The 17,097-nt window shown below is 36.5% G+C and overlaps 1 protein-coding gene across 1 annotated transcript; it reads right to left on the bottom strand.

Moving 5' to 3' along the window:
* Positions 1-5,670: 5,670 nt before the first annotated feature.
* Positions 5,671-17,069, bottom strand: LOC145989263 (nischarin-like). Its single transcript, XM_083124587.1, has 2 exons — positions 16,225-17,069; positions 5,671-6,902 (listed from the first exon to the last, which is right to left on the bottom strand). Exons 1-2 carry the CDS (start codon positions 16,669-16,671, stop codon positions 5,979-5,981), a joined length of 1,371 nt encoding a protein of 456 aa, XP_082980713.1. The 5' UTR covers positions 16,672-17,069; the 3' UTR covers positions 5,671-5,978.
* Positions 17,070-17,097: the final 28 nt, after the last annotated feature.

Raw genomic sequence — 17,097 nt, 5'->3', positions numbered from 1 at the left:
TGGGGGAAAGTAGAGGTTGCTGGACTGCCTGCTCGGAAGCATTCGGCCATGGTTTGGCTGTTCTCGGCACTGTCAAAGACGATGGATTCGCACCTCTTCTGCGATGAGCTGGGGCTTCTAACACCATTGCCTTCAATGGGAAACTTGACTTGAGGGTTCAGCACGAGGGGTAGTACTGGCCTGGAGCATCATTTCGATGCGCTAAGATTAGTGAATCTCTTGCGTATTTCCAGCTGTTTCATGCTGTCGCTTGGCTTATTTCGCCCAAATATGCAAGTATGCCGACATATTTTTTACTTCTTCTCTAAAATATATAAAATGCAATATTTTTATTACTTTGCTTGGTCATCGCCACATCTCCCGATGACCGGACGCCTCGCCTCTGGTGTGTATGTATGTTGGGGGGGGGGGGGGGTATTTCTCTAAGAAATTCTTAAACTTTGCGTATGGACGGAGCCGTATGCCATGTACATACGCGGTCTTATCGTGTACAAAGGTTGGCAACGCTGGGGAAGGTACTTGTTTCAGCTCACTGCAGCAGGCGAATCTCAACTCGCCATCCACCACGACATGGTGAAGTTACGCATTGCAGAGACCTGCGTTTCTTAATCTACGAAAATGTCACCTAGTCAATTATGAGCATAATTTAAAACTCTCCCAAGAAATATTAAACCGGTCTGTCCTTTACTATTACTATCATTAAACATGGGACCAGTTTTTCTCAAATGTGAGACCAATCCATCGAGATATCTTCCAATTATATAAATTGCAAACCAAAAGCTTTGCATTTATGGTGGTTATCATAAATACAACGTTTGTGATTTTACCACCATTCCTCTCCTAATCCAGGAAATATTATTTTGAAAGCTTTACTGCAAAATTGCGAACCAATGAAATATTGTATTCTAGACAGTTTTGAAAGAAAAGGAAAAAACAAAACAATGTAGAGCATAGTATAGAGCCTGCAACATGGGGAAAATCAGTTTTTCACCCACCATCTTGAAACACATTTTCTAGCTGCAGAAATAATTTTACCTAAATGATTCTAAATTTGAAGCAGTTATCATGCCCACTAAATAGATGATTTATCCCTCTTTGACCATCCACCCTAACTCATACATCATATTTTGATAATTCTATTGTCAAATTATAGTGCAAGTACATAATGCTCTTGTAAGTTTCATGCACAAAGCTCAAAACAATAGTCTATTAAAGGTTTGAAAATGTCAAAAATGAACAAAGTGTATGAAATATGTATATGACAGTGTATGTACACTGGATTTACTTGAGTGCCCTACAACCTTAAAAAAAACAACTGAAATTGTGGAAGATCATGAAGGTGCAGGACAGAACTCCTAACCAGACATAAATAGCATTAAATCGAATAGGCAAGCAACACATTATGATGAGAAATGAGAAGAATCATTTGAAGAGTGTTCCGATTTAATTATACCATAATCACCGACAGTGGCGGCGAGGGGAGACATTTGCGCCCCCCCCCCATCTTTTCGCCATTTTTGGCCCCGCACTATGCAAAACTTTATCTAGAAGGAGAAATTACTGTCTTTGTCCCCTCCCCCCAGTTTTGGAACCCAATCACCGCCACTGATTACAGACATTTTAATAAAGTGTACTCAATTCTCCTTGTAATGCTTAAACATGCAAAAAATTATTGTATCAATGGATCATCACAGTTGAAACTATCATGTGCCACTATGGTTTCCCCCACATAAGGAAGTGACTGATAGCCAAAGTGGTACCACATTTCAAAATTATAAACTTTGTTCAGCTATGCTGTATCAATCAATGCAAACGTTTTATCTAAAAATTTATGATACTTTTTCCTTTTCGTTTCATGGATATATATTCTTTTCATTTGTTAAAAGTCCATTTTTAGCATGATTTGAGGAAAATAGCCTGAAAAAAAACACTATGACTTGTACTACATTCATTATTTTTAGTATTATATATAAGCTCTGCTAAGCATTTTCTTTGCAAGTTTTTTTTAAAAAATTGACAATCTTAAAACCTCACATGTAATTAAAGAAAATAACACTTTTTAACTTTTTTTTTTTGGCGAGTTTTCTGAAAAAAAAACTGCATGGGGAAAACTGGGCTGGGCCCACCCGGGCTGAATTCAAATTGTGTAAGTATTTTGAAATGAGGTTCCTTTTTTTTTTAAGCTTGTAAATGAGTCTCATCCACGCATTCTGTAGTTCTTGTAGTTTATTACATATGGAGCTGTTTGCATTGAAAGCAACTATGGCTCCATAGATTAACCGTGACAATACTAGGCTTTCGCACATTTTTTTCTTAACCTCAATGCCTACAATATTATTTAAGTGGTACAAGGCTCGAAGGCCATAGGCAGACAAGAACACACATACACAACAAGAAAGGGAAAGAGTTAATCTTGAAAATTAGACTAAATGATAAGACAAAGAGACTAAAGTTAATACATCCCAGAAATCAAACAGAGAAAGCTTATAATCTGATGTGTCAGTCACTCTTATAACTTCGCAATGGAAACAAAACAAACTCCTGTAATAAATAAGGTTGAAAAGTTATCTGTTATTGAACAAATGCCTTACATTTGGACCAAATATCATAAATTACAGAAATGTAAGGTTCATTATATTTTTCCTACAACCATCTGCCATTTCTAGATATATATTTAATGCTAATTTTCCATTATGCTTTATTTAACAATTTAATATACTGAATTCAAACATTAACATACATAGCAAAGTTAATTGTACATGGAAATTTGTTAAAAGAAATAAAACACTCCAACCTATCATGTTGCTAACTGACAATAAATAAAGTGTAAATAGTACTGGAAAAATCCCACAAAATATTTACATGAAGAAAATGGATAAATTCATGAAACTGTGAAATGTGACTAACCATATGCTGACATCTATCTCGTAGTGAAATTAAAAGAGTTGTGACATAGGGCTACTTTAATACTTTTCAAGACCACCACCACAAAAAAGTAACTTTCAACTTTTCCAAAGAATATCAACCACCACATAGGACACATTGCACAAGAGTGTAACATACTTACTAGCACTAATTGCAATGTACTTTGTTTGTAGTGTCTGAACTTTTTATTACTCAACATTTTGACACAATTTCACATGCATCTTTTTCAAGAGATAAGTAACCAAAAGTAAGTTTGTAAGCAGTGATGCTATAAAAGTAATTACAATGTGCAAGCATTTTTGAATTTCAACCTTGTCAAGGACATCTTCAAATAAGGATTCTCAGCAAATTTAGATGTCTGTTGTTGTAAATGGGTAAACCTATAAAAAATATAGAGAAAGTTTAGCTAAATACTGTATTTTTAAACAACCTGAAATTCCTCATGGTATCTTAAAAAAAAAAGTGTAATTTTCTCACATTTCTTTCCTAGGCAAGATATACTAAATATAGATTTTTGACTGAAAAAAATAATAGATGATATTCAGTGAACAACCTCCCCCCAATTCATTGTGCAAAATCACACCTCAGCACCATATTTCGGGCAAACAGATTACATCCTGCATTGAAGATATACCGGTTAAGCACTGTGCCTGTAATCCTTGCCGAATTGATTCAAGGTACGATTTCCATGATCCTAAGATGAATGTACAAGGGTTGGTGAGTAAGTCATGGCAACCCAGTAATAATTCGACAATCGAAGGATGTATTAAAAATTTGTTATATACAACTGAAAGAGTATCCATTATGGATATTTTGTTTGTAGGAACCCAAGCAACCCTGTGACATACACACGTATTAATGTACAAGTTACAAAAACCTGTCTGACCCTGTGACATACACATGTTACAAACACTTGTCTGATTATGACAAACCCTTGTATATGTATAAAATATAGCAAATTTATTGCCGTAAGAAGGCTTCTAATACAGTTTCCTTAACACGTGTGAATCTGTTTGCCTGAGTTCATGCTGTTTCATCCCAAAGTGCACTGCGAGATGATGTCAAGTTGAATATCATCCATTGCCTTGGAATGTCTCATGCAACAATTTCAAGTTTATGCATTGGAAAATAATTTACACTTAATGTCACATGTAGTATATTTGTATTCTGTAAAATTTCATGTATTTTCATTTACCTGTAACGTCAAATTCAAAAATAAAACAACAACAAAAATCCTGATTCTACTAGTGTTATGAGAATTACAGATAGAAACTTCTGCTACTGAGGTTATATACGAGGCGTATTCCTAAAGTAAGTACCGAAAGGATATAAAAAATAAAGTAAAATAGTTTCATACCTTTTTTAATTTGCATTGCATTCTACAGACCTTAAACTACTTTTCTACGTAGTTTTCACCATTCTTCAAGCATTTGTTGTAGCGTGGCACTAGTTTCTGTATCCCATCATCATAGAATGTTCCCGCCTGTAACGAAAGCCATCCATGCACTGCTGCTTCAACGTCGTCATCCTCATCGAATTTCTCACCAGCAAGAAACTTCTTTTTCAGATGAAGAAAAAGATGGTAGTCACTTGGTGCCAAGTCAGGGCTGTTGGCGGATGAACAAATTGTTCCCAGCCGAATGACGTGATGACATTTTGAGTTTGTTGAGCCATATGGGGACGAGCATTGTTGTGAAGCAACACAATGCCTTCACTAAGCATTCTGTGTCTTTTGTTTTGAATTGAACGGTGCAGCCGGATTAATGTGTCACAGCAGGCTTCTTTGTTGGTGGTCTGTCCTCTAGGCAAAAATTCAACCATTCTTGCATTGAGAAAACAAATCACAGACCGGATTTCACAGGCGGCAGGCCGATTGATTTTCTTGAACATTTCAAACCTTCAGAAAACTATGAAGAAAAAGCATGATCTGCTCCCACGCGTGCCTGTGGCTAGCTAATGGATGAAGGATGCAAGCGAGAACTCACACGGTCGCGACTGCATCACTACAGCGGCAATATTTGCAAACTGTACTTACTTTACGAATACGCCTCATACCTTCAACATTTTCATTAATTATATGAACATGGAAACTTTAAGGCACTTAGTAGTTTGTTTTGCTAAATTTACTCAAGAACACACATTTTGAGAGCATCACAGTGATCATTTCTTTTTTACAGTACTCACTTTTTGTATATCATAACATTTAGTACTCTTTGAATGAGACAAATAAGAACCCTCTTCTAGTCAAATTAACTTTAACCCGTGGCTCTACAGCCCTGGAAGGGGCTTGGCCTATCTCCTGACTGCCAGTCTCCCTACCACAATCCTACCTAGTGTGTGGAGATCTTCAACCAGTAATGGGGTGACGTGGGCTCAGCGCGTCGAACCCTCAGCCGTTATATGAGATATCCATGACTGTGTTACGCTACTCACTCATAGCTCCCCAATTTTCTCACGATGGTGGGTTGCCACAAGTCCTATACATAGGCCAAAAACCCAGAGACTGTACCCAGGTGGACTCAAGCCATCCTGCAGTCGGAGTACAAAGCACAGCATTGCATGGCCATGGAGGAGGACACCTTCTAGTCAAATATACCATGAAAATACACTTTAGTCCCACAAATAAATCAGTGTGGTTTCTTTCAAATGAACCTTAAAAATATATTCAGAAATCTAAAGGTTCACAAGAAAACTGTGAAAGGGTTGCAAGACTGATTAACAAAATAAATTCTCAATATTTGTGTTTATATATTTATTCTGTAACTTTGTAAAAACATGAAAACTGAGATTAAAAACTTGAACCTTAGTGTACCAGTCACTAAGTTATTTAACAATAACAATGCACAAATACTTTTCTTTTCATTGAGAATACAATACTAGTACCCTTTCATGTTTCAAAAATATTATCTTACATTAATGTTTGTATACTATATTACATTATTCCAACAATACAAAACAAAATTACTTAACAGATTAATGCCAAAAATATATATGTATAAATACAGTTTGCAAAATACACAGACAAAATCAGATCTTTGTATACAAGATCCAAACTAATCAGGCGAGGAAAGTGGCTTACGGCCTTCCCTAACCACCCTTATTGCCTGCAGAACGGCCACAGTGTCCAACTCCTTTTGAGTAGATTTTTCATTATCCAAACAGATCTCACTGGCACGAGTTCCGAACTGCTCTAAAACCCTTGTTCTGTAATCGACCAAGGTAGCGACTGGGTTTCCTGTCAGTATCACATTCTCCAAGCATGGCAAAGAACGTATGTGCTGTATTTCCTCCAAGTCAGAGATTCTGTTTGATGCTAGATCCAAACTTACAAGTGAATACAATCTCGAGAAACCTTTTAGTGAAGTAATACTGTTCTGAGAAAGATCTAATACAAGTATATTGCCAAGTTTTGTGTGCAGATTTTCCACAACTGTAAAATTATTAGCTGAAAGGTACAAATAGGAAAGACTGGGAAGGCAAGTTAGGTTGTTAATGGAAGAAATCCTGTTGTTGTTTAAAACTAAGTGTCCCAAGTTTGGCATCAGTTTGATTGCATCATCAATTTCTTCTATCTCATTCAAGCTGAAGTCTGCTTTTGTTACGTTTTTCCAAACAAATTCATTCATGTTGATGTCGTCCTTGTGAACTGTATCACAGAGAAGTATGTGCGAAATTTTTCTGACTCTAGATAATTCAACTTCCAGAGTTGTGACTGTGTCCCTGATGTTTCTTGCATTGTATATATTTTCCACATGCAGTTCAACCAATAGAAGCCTTTTCAGAGATTTAAATGCAGAAAGCTCAAACTTCAAACTGTTTGTCACAATGTTGCTTGAACCTATGGGCACATCACTCCCCTTAATACACAACTCTGTTAACTGTGTACAAAAATCTAGGACATGACTAAAATCTTGTCTTCTGTCTAAAATTTCCACTGGAGGACAAGGTTGTTTCAGTCGCTCACTGATTGCATGGAGCTGTGAATGAGAGAAATTTGTTGTAGTGCATACATTTCTATTAGATAAATATGACATGCTTATTAAAGTGGAGTAAATAAAATAAATTTTGCCAATAGCAATAAAATACCAAAACCTAGAGGTATGATTTTGGATAGGTTTACCCGAATGTTCTAATTTTTCCACACATGTTCTATGATTTAACATTTTTACCTAGTGTTTGGGATGTATTGAAACATCTTTCAGTTGGACACACAGAAAATCACAGGGAAATCAGTTATCTAACAAGTGCAGGTTCCAATACAGGAACAAACACTCAGGCATTGGAAGCAAACCTTGGAGTAGCCCATACAATAGTAGGCATCTAGCACAGATGTGGCTACTGTTTGATTTGACTAGTGACCATCAGTATCCATGGTATGACACTGATCCAGTTTGCTTATTGGTTTGAAAAATGGTCATTTTCTTGAGAGAGTGAATACTGTGGGTGAAAGGTGGCTTCTGTCTGATAACCAGACAATGAGAAAGGTGGATTTATATGGGCCAGGAAACTCATACTTTTCTAACTTTCCCAAAAATCCTCCTGAAGTAATCATTGCAGCTTCTTTTCAATATGCTCAGACCATCACAGCTGAGTTCCATCATTGTGACTGGAAATGGTTTATCAAAAGTTGTAAATATTTTAAACCAATAATTGTGAACAGTAAGGGGGTGTTACCGAGGTTAATGGAAGATCCAATTATTCATCAACCATGATTCAGAAGTGATGCTGTTGAATATCAAACTCCTGTTCCACACTCCCTACTCACTGGGACACTCCACTAGGTATTATCCATATTTTTTCAGCCCATTCATACACATATTGAAAGTGTGCACCAAGGCAGACCAAGTTTTTCCAGCAGTTTAAACACTCCTGCAATCCCAGATGCTACCATGATGGTATAAAATAACATTTCTAAAATTTAGTTAGCCAGAAGGGTGGATTTTGAGTTTTAGTACAACTCACTGTAATTAGTACTTTTTCCATTTCTAGGAAGTGACAATACGACTTATCATGCACATCTATCATTAATAATTGTGCAGAATAAAGAATTTGAAATTCTTATGCAGTGCACTATAATGTGCACTTGAAAACACTATTTATGTCTAGCTACGAATTTCATATTGTAATTGTATGTTATATTTAGAAATGAGTGTCTACTTTGCAGTACGGAGATAAACGAAAACCATGGAACAGAAAAAATACTGCCAACTCCTGTATTTACATTGATTTGAGACACTTTTTTAAAAAAGCCACGGAAAAAACTGCCCCCCCCCAAAAGCAGTTTTTTTCCCGACCACTTCCAACTCTATAGTATTTACATTGCATATCTATCATTATTAGTTTGCCAGGCTGAAAAGTTCTATCTTTGAGTAACTTACCACTTGTGGAAGGAAATTTATTGAAAATTCTTTGTATTGCTCTGTTTGTGAGTACTGTAAGTACTTCTTTCAACATCGCAAGTAAAATTATTCTTTTGTATTTTGGTCAGGCAAGACTCCAAAGTTGTAGGCTATTCAAGTTGTCTCTCTTAACAAGAGACACTAGTGGCAACCCTGCCTGTCACGCGTCCCTGGAAGTTATAACAGAGCAATCGTTTGCAGTGTTGGGTTGTATACATACAAGTTAGATTTTAAGTGATTATAGCGCAGAAACTAAGTGGAATCGAGGTAATATATATTTATAAGGATACAGTTACTTGTTTTTATGATATCTACCAGCACCTAAGCGCTGTTGAAGTTGTTTGGCAACACCCTGTATATATAGATATATATTGGCAAATAGGAGATGTAAAAATTACCTTATGCACACATCCACAAGGCATTTTTCACCTTGAATACAGACTATTGCCATATTTACTTGCTGCCAAATGTTCACAGGATGCTCGAAGGAGTACTGTGTTTGAGATGGTCAACAACCAAAAAGCATTTAGGGCATTATTTGAATGCGAAGAGCCCTATGAAAGTATTAAGAGGTGTTATTTGAATGCTAAGAGCCCTAACCTAACTACGATAACATTTTGGAACATGCATGATATGTGTGTAGTAAACCCTCCACACCCCACTGGATTGCTGTTAGCTCATCTCAAAAAGTTACACACAGCCTTGCATCTATTCCACATATCTCCGAAATCTGCAAACATTTTCAAAATGAAATTGAAAGTACACAATAGTTCACTGCATGGCAAATGGGACGATTCAGAAAACCCCTTCACACCCCAGTACACAATCTAGATGACAGCAGCAGTCCGTAACCAAAACAAATGGCTGCTGACAAGAAAAGAATCATATAGAAGTATGCAGAAAGGAAAACAATTTTCAAGCAATCATTAAGAGGCTGAACTGTATGTGTTAACAGACAAACAGAATCAAACCATGTAAAATGTACCTGTGTATCATGATTAATTCAGAATTAAACAATCGGAACATGGGTCACCAGCTGAAAAAAATACACTTACTAATTGCATTGCTTTTCTTTAATTATCCCATAATCGTCAAATTCAGTTATGCTATAGGGTAACCTTGTGTTAACAATATATTTCAGTTCCAGTTCAGTTAGGTGCAGATATGCATCTTCAAAAGTTCAAGGTCCAAGTGGATGATCTTGAAAAGATTTTATTCTAAATACAGTGATGTGATACTCCGCTAGAAAGCTTATTTCATGTCCTTTCAAACAAGACTACAGCCAGCTCTCTGTGTCAATTAGGGTAAGAGCAACTATCCATGAAAGTCTCAGGTGCAGACTAAAAATAAGATGATTTTTTTGTATTTTCAAGCCCCCAAAACTCCGCCACACAGTAAGCTACAATTTCTCAGGATTTCATATCTTCATGAAGACTACTAAATAGCAGAGTTTCAGAAAAATCTGAGATGGTCGGGTTAGAAATGACACTTTTTTGTTGATTTCGCATGGAATGACACTATACAACATGTCTTCACACTTATCTTCTACACACAACTTTTTAATATGCAACTCTGTGTTATCTAACATATGCTACAAGTATTAGGTTTACATGTATTCAAGGTGTCAATAATTAGTCATTTGACTGTATCATGAAACCATATGCCCTAATCAGTGTGTCTACCAAAATAACAAATCCAAAATTCTTGACTTTCTCTTTCTTAACCTTTATTTAAAATTGTAAATTAGCAATTAAGAAAATCAATATTTAATTAGAGTGCACGTCAAATCTCCTGCATATGGCGATAGCCAATAGCAGCGCACTGCAGCTGTGCCATGTCGAAATCTCACACGGAAAAGAGACAGTGTGGTTGAGCGAAACGCCTTGTCACGGAGAGCACGGCAATGCCGCACGTCTGTGTTTCGCTGGTGCTGTTCAGCCGTTCAAGGCCATATGCAGGAGATTTGACGCGCACTGTAATGAATTATTTTCTTGTAGTTTACGGTTATTACAAGCATAAGAAAACAGTTTTTCGTTGTGACGTTTCAGGAGAACAACAGACATTTATTTATATTTTGGCTCCAGTATGGAGTTTTCTTATTCACAACTGGAGTAAGCCACCATCTTTAAAATTTAATGTAACAGAAAACATCAAGAAACTTTGTGAAAACAATGATGACTTTGAATTACCTGATGATATTTGGGGTTCATAATTTTAAATAAGAAATAATGTGATCAAAATTTTTTATCTGAAATAAAAATTAGGTCGCAGTTAGGTTGATATATTACAACAATGTAATATTGACAACATCCATTATATAACTGGATTCTTTTTGTTTAAAAAATTGCTAACCATTGTTATAACTGTATATTTCGTCAAAATATAAATAAATGTCTGATAAAGGGAGCGTGTGTTCTCCTGAAACGTCACAACGAAAAACTGTTTTCTTATGCTTGTAATAACAGTAAACTACAAGAAAATAATTCTACAATGCAAGCAATGCGTACATACAAGAAAAACTATTAATTAATGAAACCCCCTACCAAAAGGCCAGTTAAAAACAACTGAAGCTGTATTTAACAAGAGAATAAAGACTTGCTTTATCTATTAATGCATACTGGACTGCATTTGACAAGACTAGCAAGACTCTGGCATCTTGACTCACAGTCAGTATAATCTTATGTGGAGCTAGTGTCATCATACCTATATTTGTGATTGTCCTTTTATTCATGTTATCTTACCACCATTCCTCATCATCTTCGCGATTAGCCAAAGTGGTAGAAAAGTGAAGCAAAATAAACTAAATTAGCCAATCGGTCAGTCATTGTGATAGCAAAAATTCTTGACCACAAGCATAAATTCTTGACTTTCTATTGATTTCTTGACCTACTACCCTGCTAATTAAAAAAGCTTTAATTCTTTCATTCATTCATGCAAGTAAATTATTTGTTAAAATGGGGGTAAACTACCTTCATAAACCCGATGGTTTATGGCTGCAGCAACACAAGCCTTCCATCTGTCCTTATCCTGGGCACAATTAATCCAATGAATGACATGAAGAAATGATAAACTAATTTAATTGATGAGGAAACAAACTCAATGAAACATCTGTGCCTTCCAATCAGCATACTGTCAGTTCCTAATAATATATTCCACAAGTTATATAATTAATACAGTTTTGGGGGCTCTTGACTTGACTGACTGTAGCCTCTTGGGAATTAGGTAGATTTTTTTTTTTTTTAATAATCTACAGATTTCGATGTTTTTTGTAACATAAAATGTCTTTCAGGGTGTGGAAACCAAACAAAACAGAGATATTTGATCCCAAAGTATGGCCGGTGTAAAAAAAAAACTATTTCGGAGCACTTTCAGTTTGTATTTGCATGTGAAAAAAACACATGCAAATGATAGTGCCGCTAAAAATAGCACTTCTAACTTAACAAAAACTCTGAAAATTGCTATCAGCACTGAACCTAACATTCCTAACCTCACAACATATGAAGCACTAGCCGATGCCCTGCCTGTTGTTTTGGCTTGTCATGTCAGGTGCTACATTCACTTGCATGAAGCCCTCAGGCTGGGCTGCTTCAGGCTAAGGTAATAGAGAACACATCCCTACAAGCTAATAACAATAAGAAAACATGTCCCAAGTTCCTTTAGTTTTATTGCAATTTCATCATGCTACATATGCATTTTTAGTGGTTCAATCTAGATTTGTCTGTTAACACATACTGTGGAGTTTTAGCGATTACTTAATGTGTATTTCCTTGACACTGGTTTTTCAATTCGATATAATTCTGTTCTTCGCCTTAGTTACAATCTACCTAGGTCACATGTGTGAGGTACGAAGGGGTTTCCTGTATTGGGCCACAGAATGTTCGTTTACCATGCAGTGTTCAGATGTGCACTTTCTTATTTTGGTAACACTATAGTATAGGGGTGACGGATTTCTTCAAATTTACAGGAGGAAGTACTTATGGAAATCATTTTCTGTAGCGTTGTGGAAGTTCGTGAATGTAATTTTGATCCATTTTAATGTGAATACATGTTGTTTTATGCGAAAATCTCTGTCCGACACACTGTTTCTGCTTCCGCCATTTGCTTTCTGCACGAGAGCACAATGTTCCGTGTGTTAGATGACACAACCCCATAGTCAGTGTTTCAAACTTGTCGTGCTTTCACTAGAACATGATGTGTCGAGTATTTTTTTTTTTTTTAACTATGCTTGCCTAACCTAACTTAACCTAACCTTACGGAAAATGGTTTTTGGGGCTAACGTGAATGTTTTTTGGGGCTAACGTCAATAGTTTGTGAGGCTAACGTCAATGGTTTGCGAGGTATTAGCATTAATTTCAAATCCGGGCATGAAAGTAGGTATTTTTCAGTAAACGAGGTTGCAACACTGCATAAATCAACAAAACACTCGCACAACGCGCGATGAACCAGTACAGTGTCGCCATAATGTATGTTACAGAATCGAAATAACAAGTAACAGTAAGTACTCATAAATGTAAGAAATAGACATTATTTTAGTTAGAAATGCATTATTTCACTGTAGGAAATGTTCCGCATTCCAAAATAGTATGTTAGCAATGGAAAAAAGTGCGAAATATATGATTTATAGGTGTCACCCCCATACTATAGTAGTACCTTGCTGTTACCAAAAGTATACATAAACATCATCATCTTCATAAACCATGCAAAATTTTTCACTTTCTACAAAGGGGTACAGTGTCAAGAGGTACGAGTTTTGTGCTTTCATACATTTCAATGTTATACTTCCGTCAAAAACTCTTATGGTGAAGGATAACAAGTACGAGTAATGGCTGTATTGGCTCAGGAAACATGGTAGCCACCACAAGACATTTGCTCTTAACCTGATTCCCCACACTACTGATATAATCTTGGGTAAATATGCGATATCGCCCGAACACCTCTCACTCATTTATTTCGTTACTTTTAGCATTGATACTTACCTATTCTGCATTGCGGAAGATTCTTTAAGATGAAGTTACGCCCTTTTCCATAAAATAGTGTCAACTTTTCATATTACGAGTCATTATTTGTATTCCTTGTTCCGCTTGGGTAACAGACATTATGGCATGCACTCATCATGGATCGTCACGCGTCGTGCTTGTGTTTTGTCGATTTGGAGTGGGGTATGCGGTGTTTCAATCTTCTTCATCGAAAAATACCTACTTTCGTGTTCATTATGTCATCACAAACTATTGATGGATAGCCCCAAAAAACCATTCACGATAGCCCCACAAACCATTGACGGATAGCCCCAAAAACCATTGATGGATAGCCCCAAAAACCATTCACGACCCAAAAAACATTCACGATAGCCCCACAGACCATTTCCAGCAAGGTTAGGTTAGGCTGGGTTGAGTTAGGTAAGCATAGTTATAAAAAAAAGAAAAAAATCTCGTAAGAAAAAGGCACGTTTGGAAACACTGGCAAGACCCCGTGACTATTGATGCTCGCGCCATCTGCAGGTACATAATGGAAACAACGGCATAATGTCAGAAAATGCAAGTTCCTTACATAAAAAAGTGATTATTTCTTGTTCTGCAGCATTCTATGGTGAAGTTTTCAGTTTCCGCAAAAGAAAATACCTCGAAGAACTTCGACAATGCTACAGAAACTGATTTCAGTAAGTAGTTTCTCCTGTAAATTTGAAGAAATCCATTCGGGCTATATCGCATATTTACCTAATCTTGTCATGCATATTACATATAAATGTCGATTTGATGTGAAAGCTTCCAATGTTTAAAATACTGTTATAACACCATGAAGTCTTGTTTCCATGATAACCAAAAAATCAATATGCTGAGCAAGGCAGAATTTATTTATTTTAAAACATAAACTAAACGTTACATTTCAACCTTCTAGCAAGGTCTTCTTCAGACCCTGTACCAAATACAAATGAAATAAGGTACAAAACAGGAAGATATATATATACACACAAATCACTCCCTTCCAGACACAAGTGTTTATTAGTTCCACAAGTGATGAACCTCATAAAAGGACTTAAGTTGAATGGAAAGAAGACAATGTTTAGCTTAGACGTGAAAAGTATGTTCCCAAGCATCAAGAGAGGACATGTTTTGGACATTGTTACAAAGAGAATGGGAAAAGAAATTATAGGAGAATGGGACAGTGAAATGGTAGTTAAGGCACTGGAAACCATTTGGAATAACGGTTACAGTAAAATGGGGGATAAAATAATGTTAATGAGTGTAAGGACTAAATATAGGCTCTAGCCTAAGCCCAGCATTGGATGTATTGGTTATGAATGAATGGGAAAAGAAAGTGGACGAAAAAGGAGGTGACAAAATAATTCTGTTTTGCAGATATGTGGACGATTGTTTTGGCATATAGAAGGGAACAAAGAGGCAGCTCGACATATTTGCCAAAGAAATACAAGATGAAGAAAGGGGGATATTGCTAGAACTTCAAATAGAAGAAGACAAGATAAGCTACCCAGATATATGATGAAAAGGAAGAGAGGACAAGAAATTGAAACCATTTGGCATCAGAAGAAGTGTCCAGCAGGGGTATTGTCACAAAAGAAGTGATGTAAGTGAGGTGACAAAAATAAATTTTATAAAGAATATGGAAGACAGAATCAGGAAAATATGCACGAAAGAATGTGAAAAAGAAGGCTAAATAAATAGCCTATGGAAACAGCTGGAAAAGAATGGCTACGAGAAGGAGAATATAGACTGGATATAAACAGAAGAAAGAAGAAAAGTGGCACGGGAGAAGAGGAAGCAAAAGAAAAAGAATAAGAGAAAGAAAAAGAGAGGTGGTTTGGCATAAGGAGTATGGGGAAAGCCACATAAAAGTGCTTAGCAAAGCGGGCATTAAAACTTACAGGAAGGGAGGACGAAGCATCTTAAGAATAAGAATGCAAACAAAAAAAAGGAAAAAAGAGAAGAGGGAGAGGAAGGGATTACCTAAGTGAAGTTGAAATTGATTTGATTGATTGGTTTAGTTTATTTTACTTCGCGTTTTGTGCCTCTTGGCTAATTTACAAAGATGGGGATGAGTGATGAAACTGATGAATGGACATTCACAAACAACCAAGCCTGAGCGGGATTCGAACCTGAGACCCTTGGCGTCGCAGCGCGATGTGCTAACCACTCGTCCACAGGGTCTGGCTAAGTGAAGTGTAAAGAATAACAGAGTGTGTACACAGGAGAAACGAAAAAGAGGCTGAAAGACAGGTTGAAAGAACATAGGGATGATGTATGACTTAAGAGAGAAATGCGATATTCAAGCACACAAGAGAAACAGGACATCACATAGAGTGGGATAAGACTAAGCAGATAGGAAGGGAGAAGAGAATACTAGTGAAAAAATGGAAGGAAGCCAAGGAAATAGAGAAGAAAGGGGAAGAAGACACAATGAACTGGAATGGGGGACTGAATACAAACAAAGAATGGAAGGTGGTGTTAGATAGAGTGGAATGGACAAGAGCGAAAGAGGGTAGAAGGAAGAAAGGATAAGGAAAAAGAGAATGAGATACAGAGTCCAACCATGTTCCAGATGAAAGGAAATGTTTAGCTAAATCACCTGTCAGGTGAAACAACAGTTGACAGAAGGCCACCTGCTGGAACACCTGGAAAGAAATGTTCCAGATAAACAACTTTCTAATGATCTTGTGTCTGGAGGGGAGTGATTTTTGTGTGTGTATATTTTCCTGTTTTGTACCTTATTTCATTTGTATTTGGTACAAAGTCTGAAGAAGACCTTGCTAGAAGGGTAACGTTTAGTTTATATTTTAATATAAAATAAATTCTGCCTTATTCAGCATATTGAGTTTTTGGTTAAAGTACTGCCATATCATCTTCTTTGAACAAAACATCTGGATGTGGTTCAAATGTATACTCACCTCTAAAGGGTTAAATACATAATCTCTATAGTGTTTCAAAATACCATCTGCTTCTTTATAAAAGTGGAAAGCCATATGTTGAACCAAGAATTGTGTATCATAGCGATGAAAATCTAAAAACACCGCTAATTCCAAAGGCATTGCTATTTGCAGAAAACTCAATACTGTTTTCAGGTACTGGCATAGGTCAGATCTTCTTTTCTCCAAAAACACTGGATCCTTATTACCGATAACTTTCTTTGGTGGAAGAATATCTTTGGGGACTCCACGATCCGAAACTAGTATATCATGAAGCTGTACAAACTCACTGTATCGATGATACACTGACCAAAGTATATCACCAACTTTAACATTAATGTGGTAGGAAACATAGCTGTCAAGATCTCTCTGTTTCACTTCTGGTATGTCAACAGTTGTTTCTCGTCTGTTATTGTTGAAGCAAGCCATCGCAAACTGTCACTTAGCCACTTATCTGGCACATAAAAATAGTCTGATCACCGGTACATACACCATACATACGAATTCACAAAAATTATTCACTTCTGTTGAATTCTCTGTTCTCCTGCATTCATTTGCAAACTACATTCTTCCTCGAAAATTAATTACTATCATGCTCATTACGGTATTTGTTTGACACTTATTTGTTGTTTCCATTATGCATTAACTTAAAGTTAAACAGTTCCATTGTCCAGATGACGATATGAATTATTTACAGCTTTAGAATATTTTTCAAGCAGATGGGCGATGGGCGTATACAAAGCTTTTCAATAAAGTAGATAAAAATGCAGCTTCTAGTTTGCAAAACACAACAAACAAGTAGTAATTTGATAATAACGTAAAATGACAGCATACTGGGCAACATAATATCAAGTA

The sequence above is a fragment of the Lepisma saccharinum genome, chromosome 6 (genome assembly GCF_977018435.1).
Source record: "Lepisma saccharinum chromosome 6, izLepSacc3.1, whole genome shotgun sequence".
Classification (NCBI taxonomy): Eukaryota; Metazoa; Arthropoda; class Insecta; order Zygentoma; family Lepismatidae; genus Lepisma; species Lepisma saccharinum.
The sequence above is the reverse complement of the archived record's forward strand: the minus strand, read 5'-3'. Positions and strand labels throughout refer to the sequence as shown.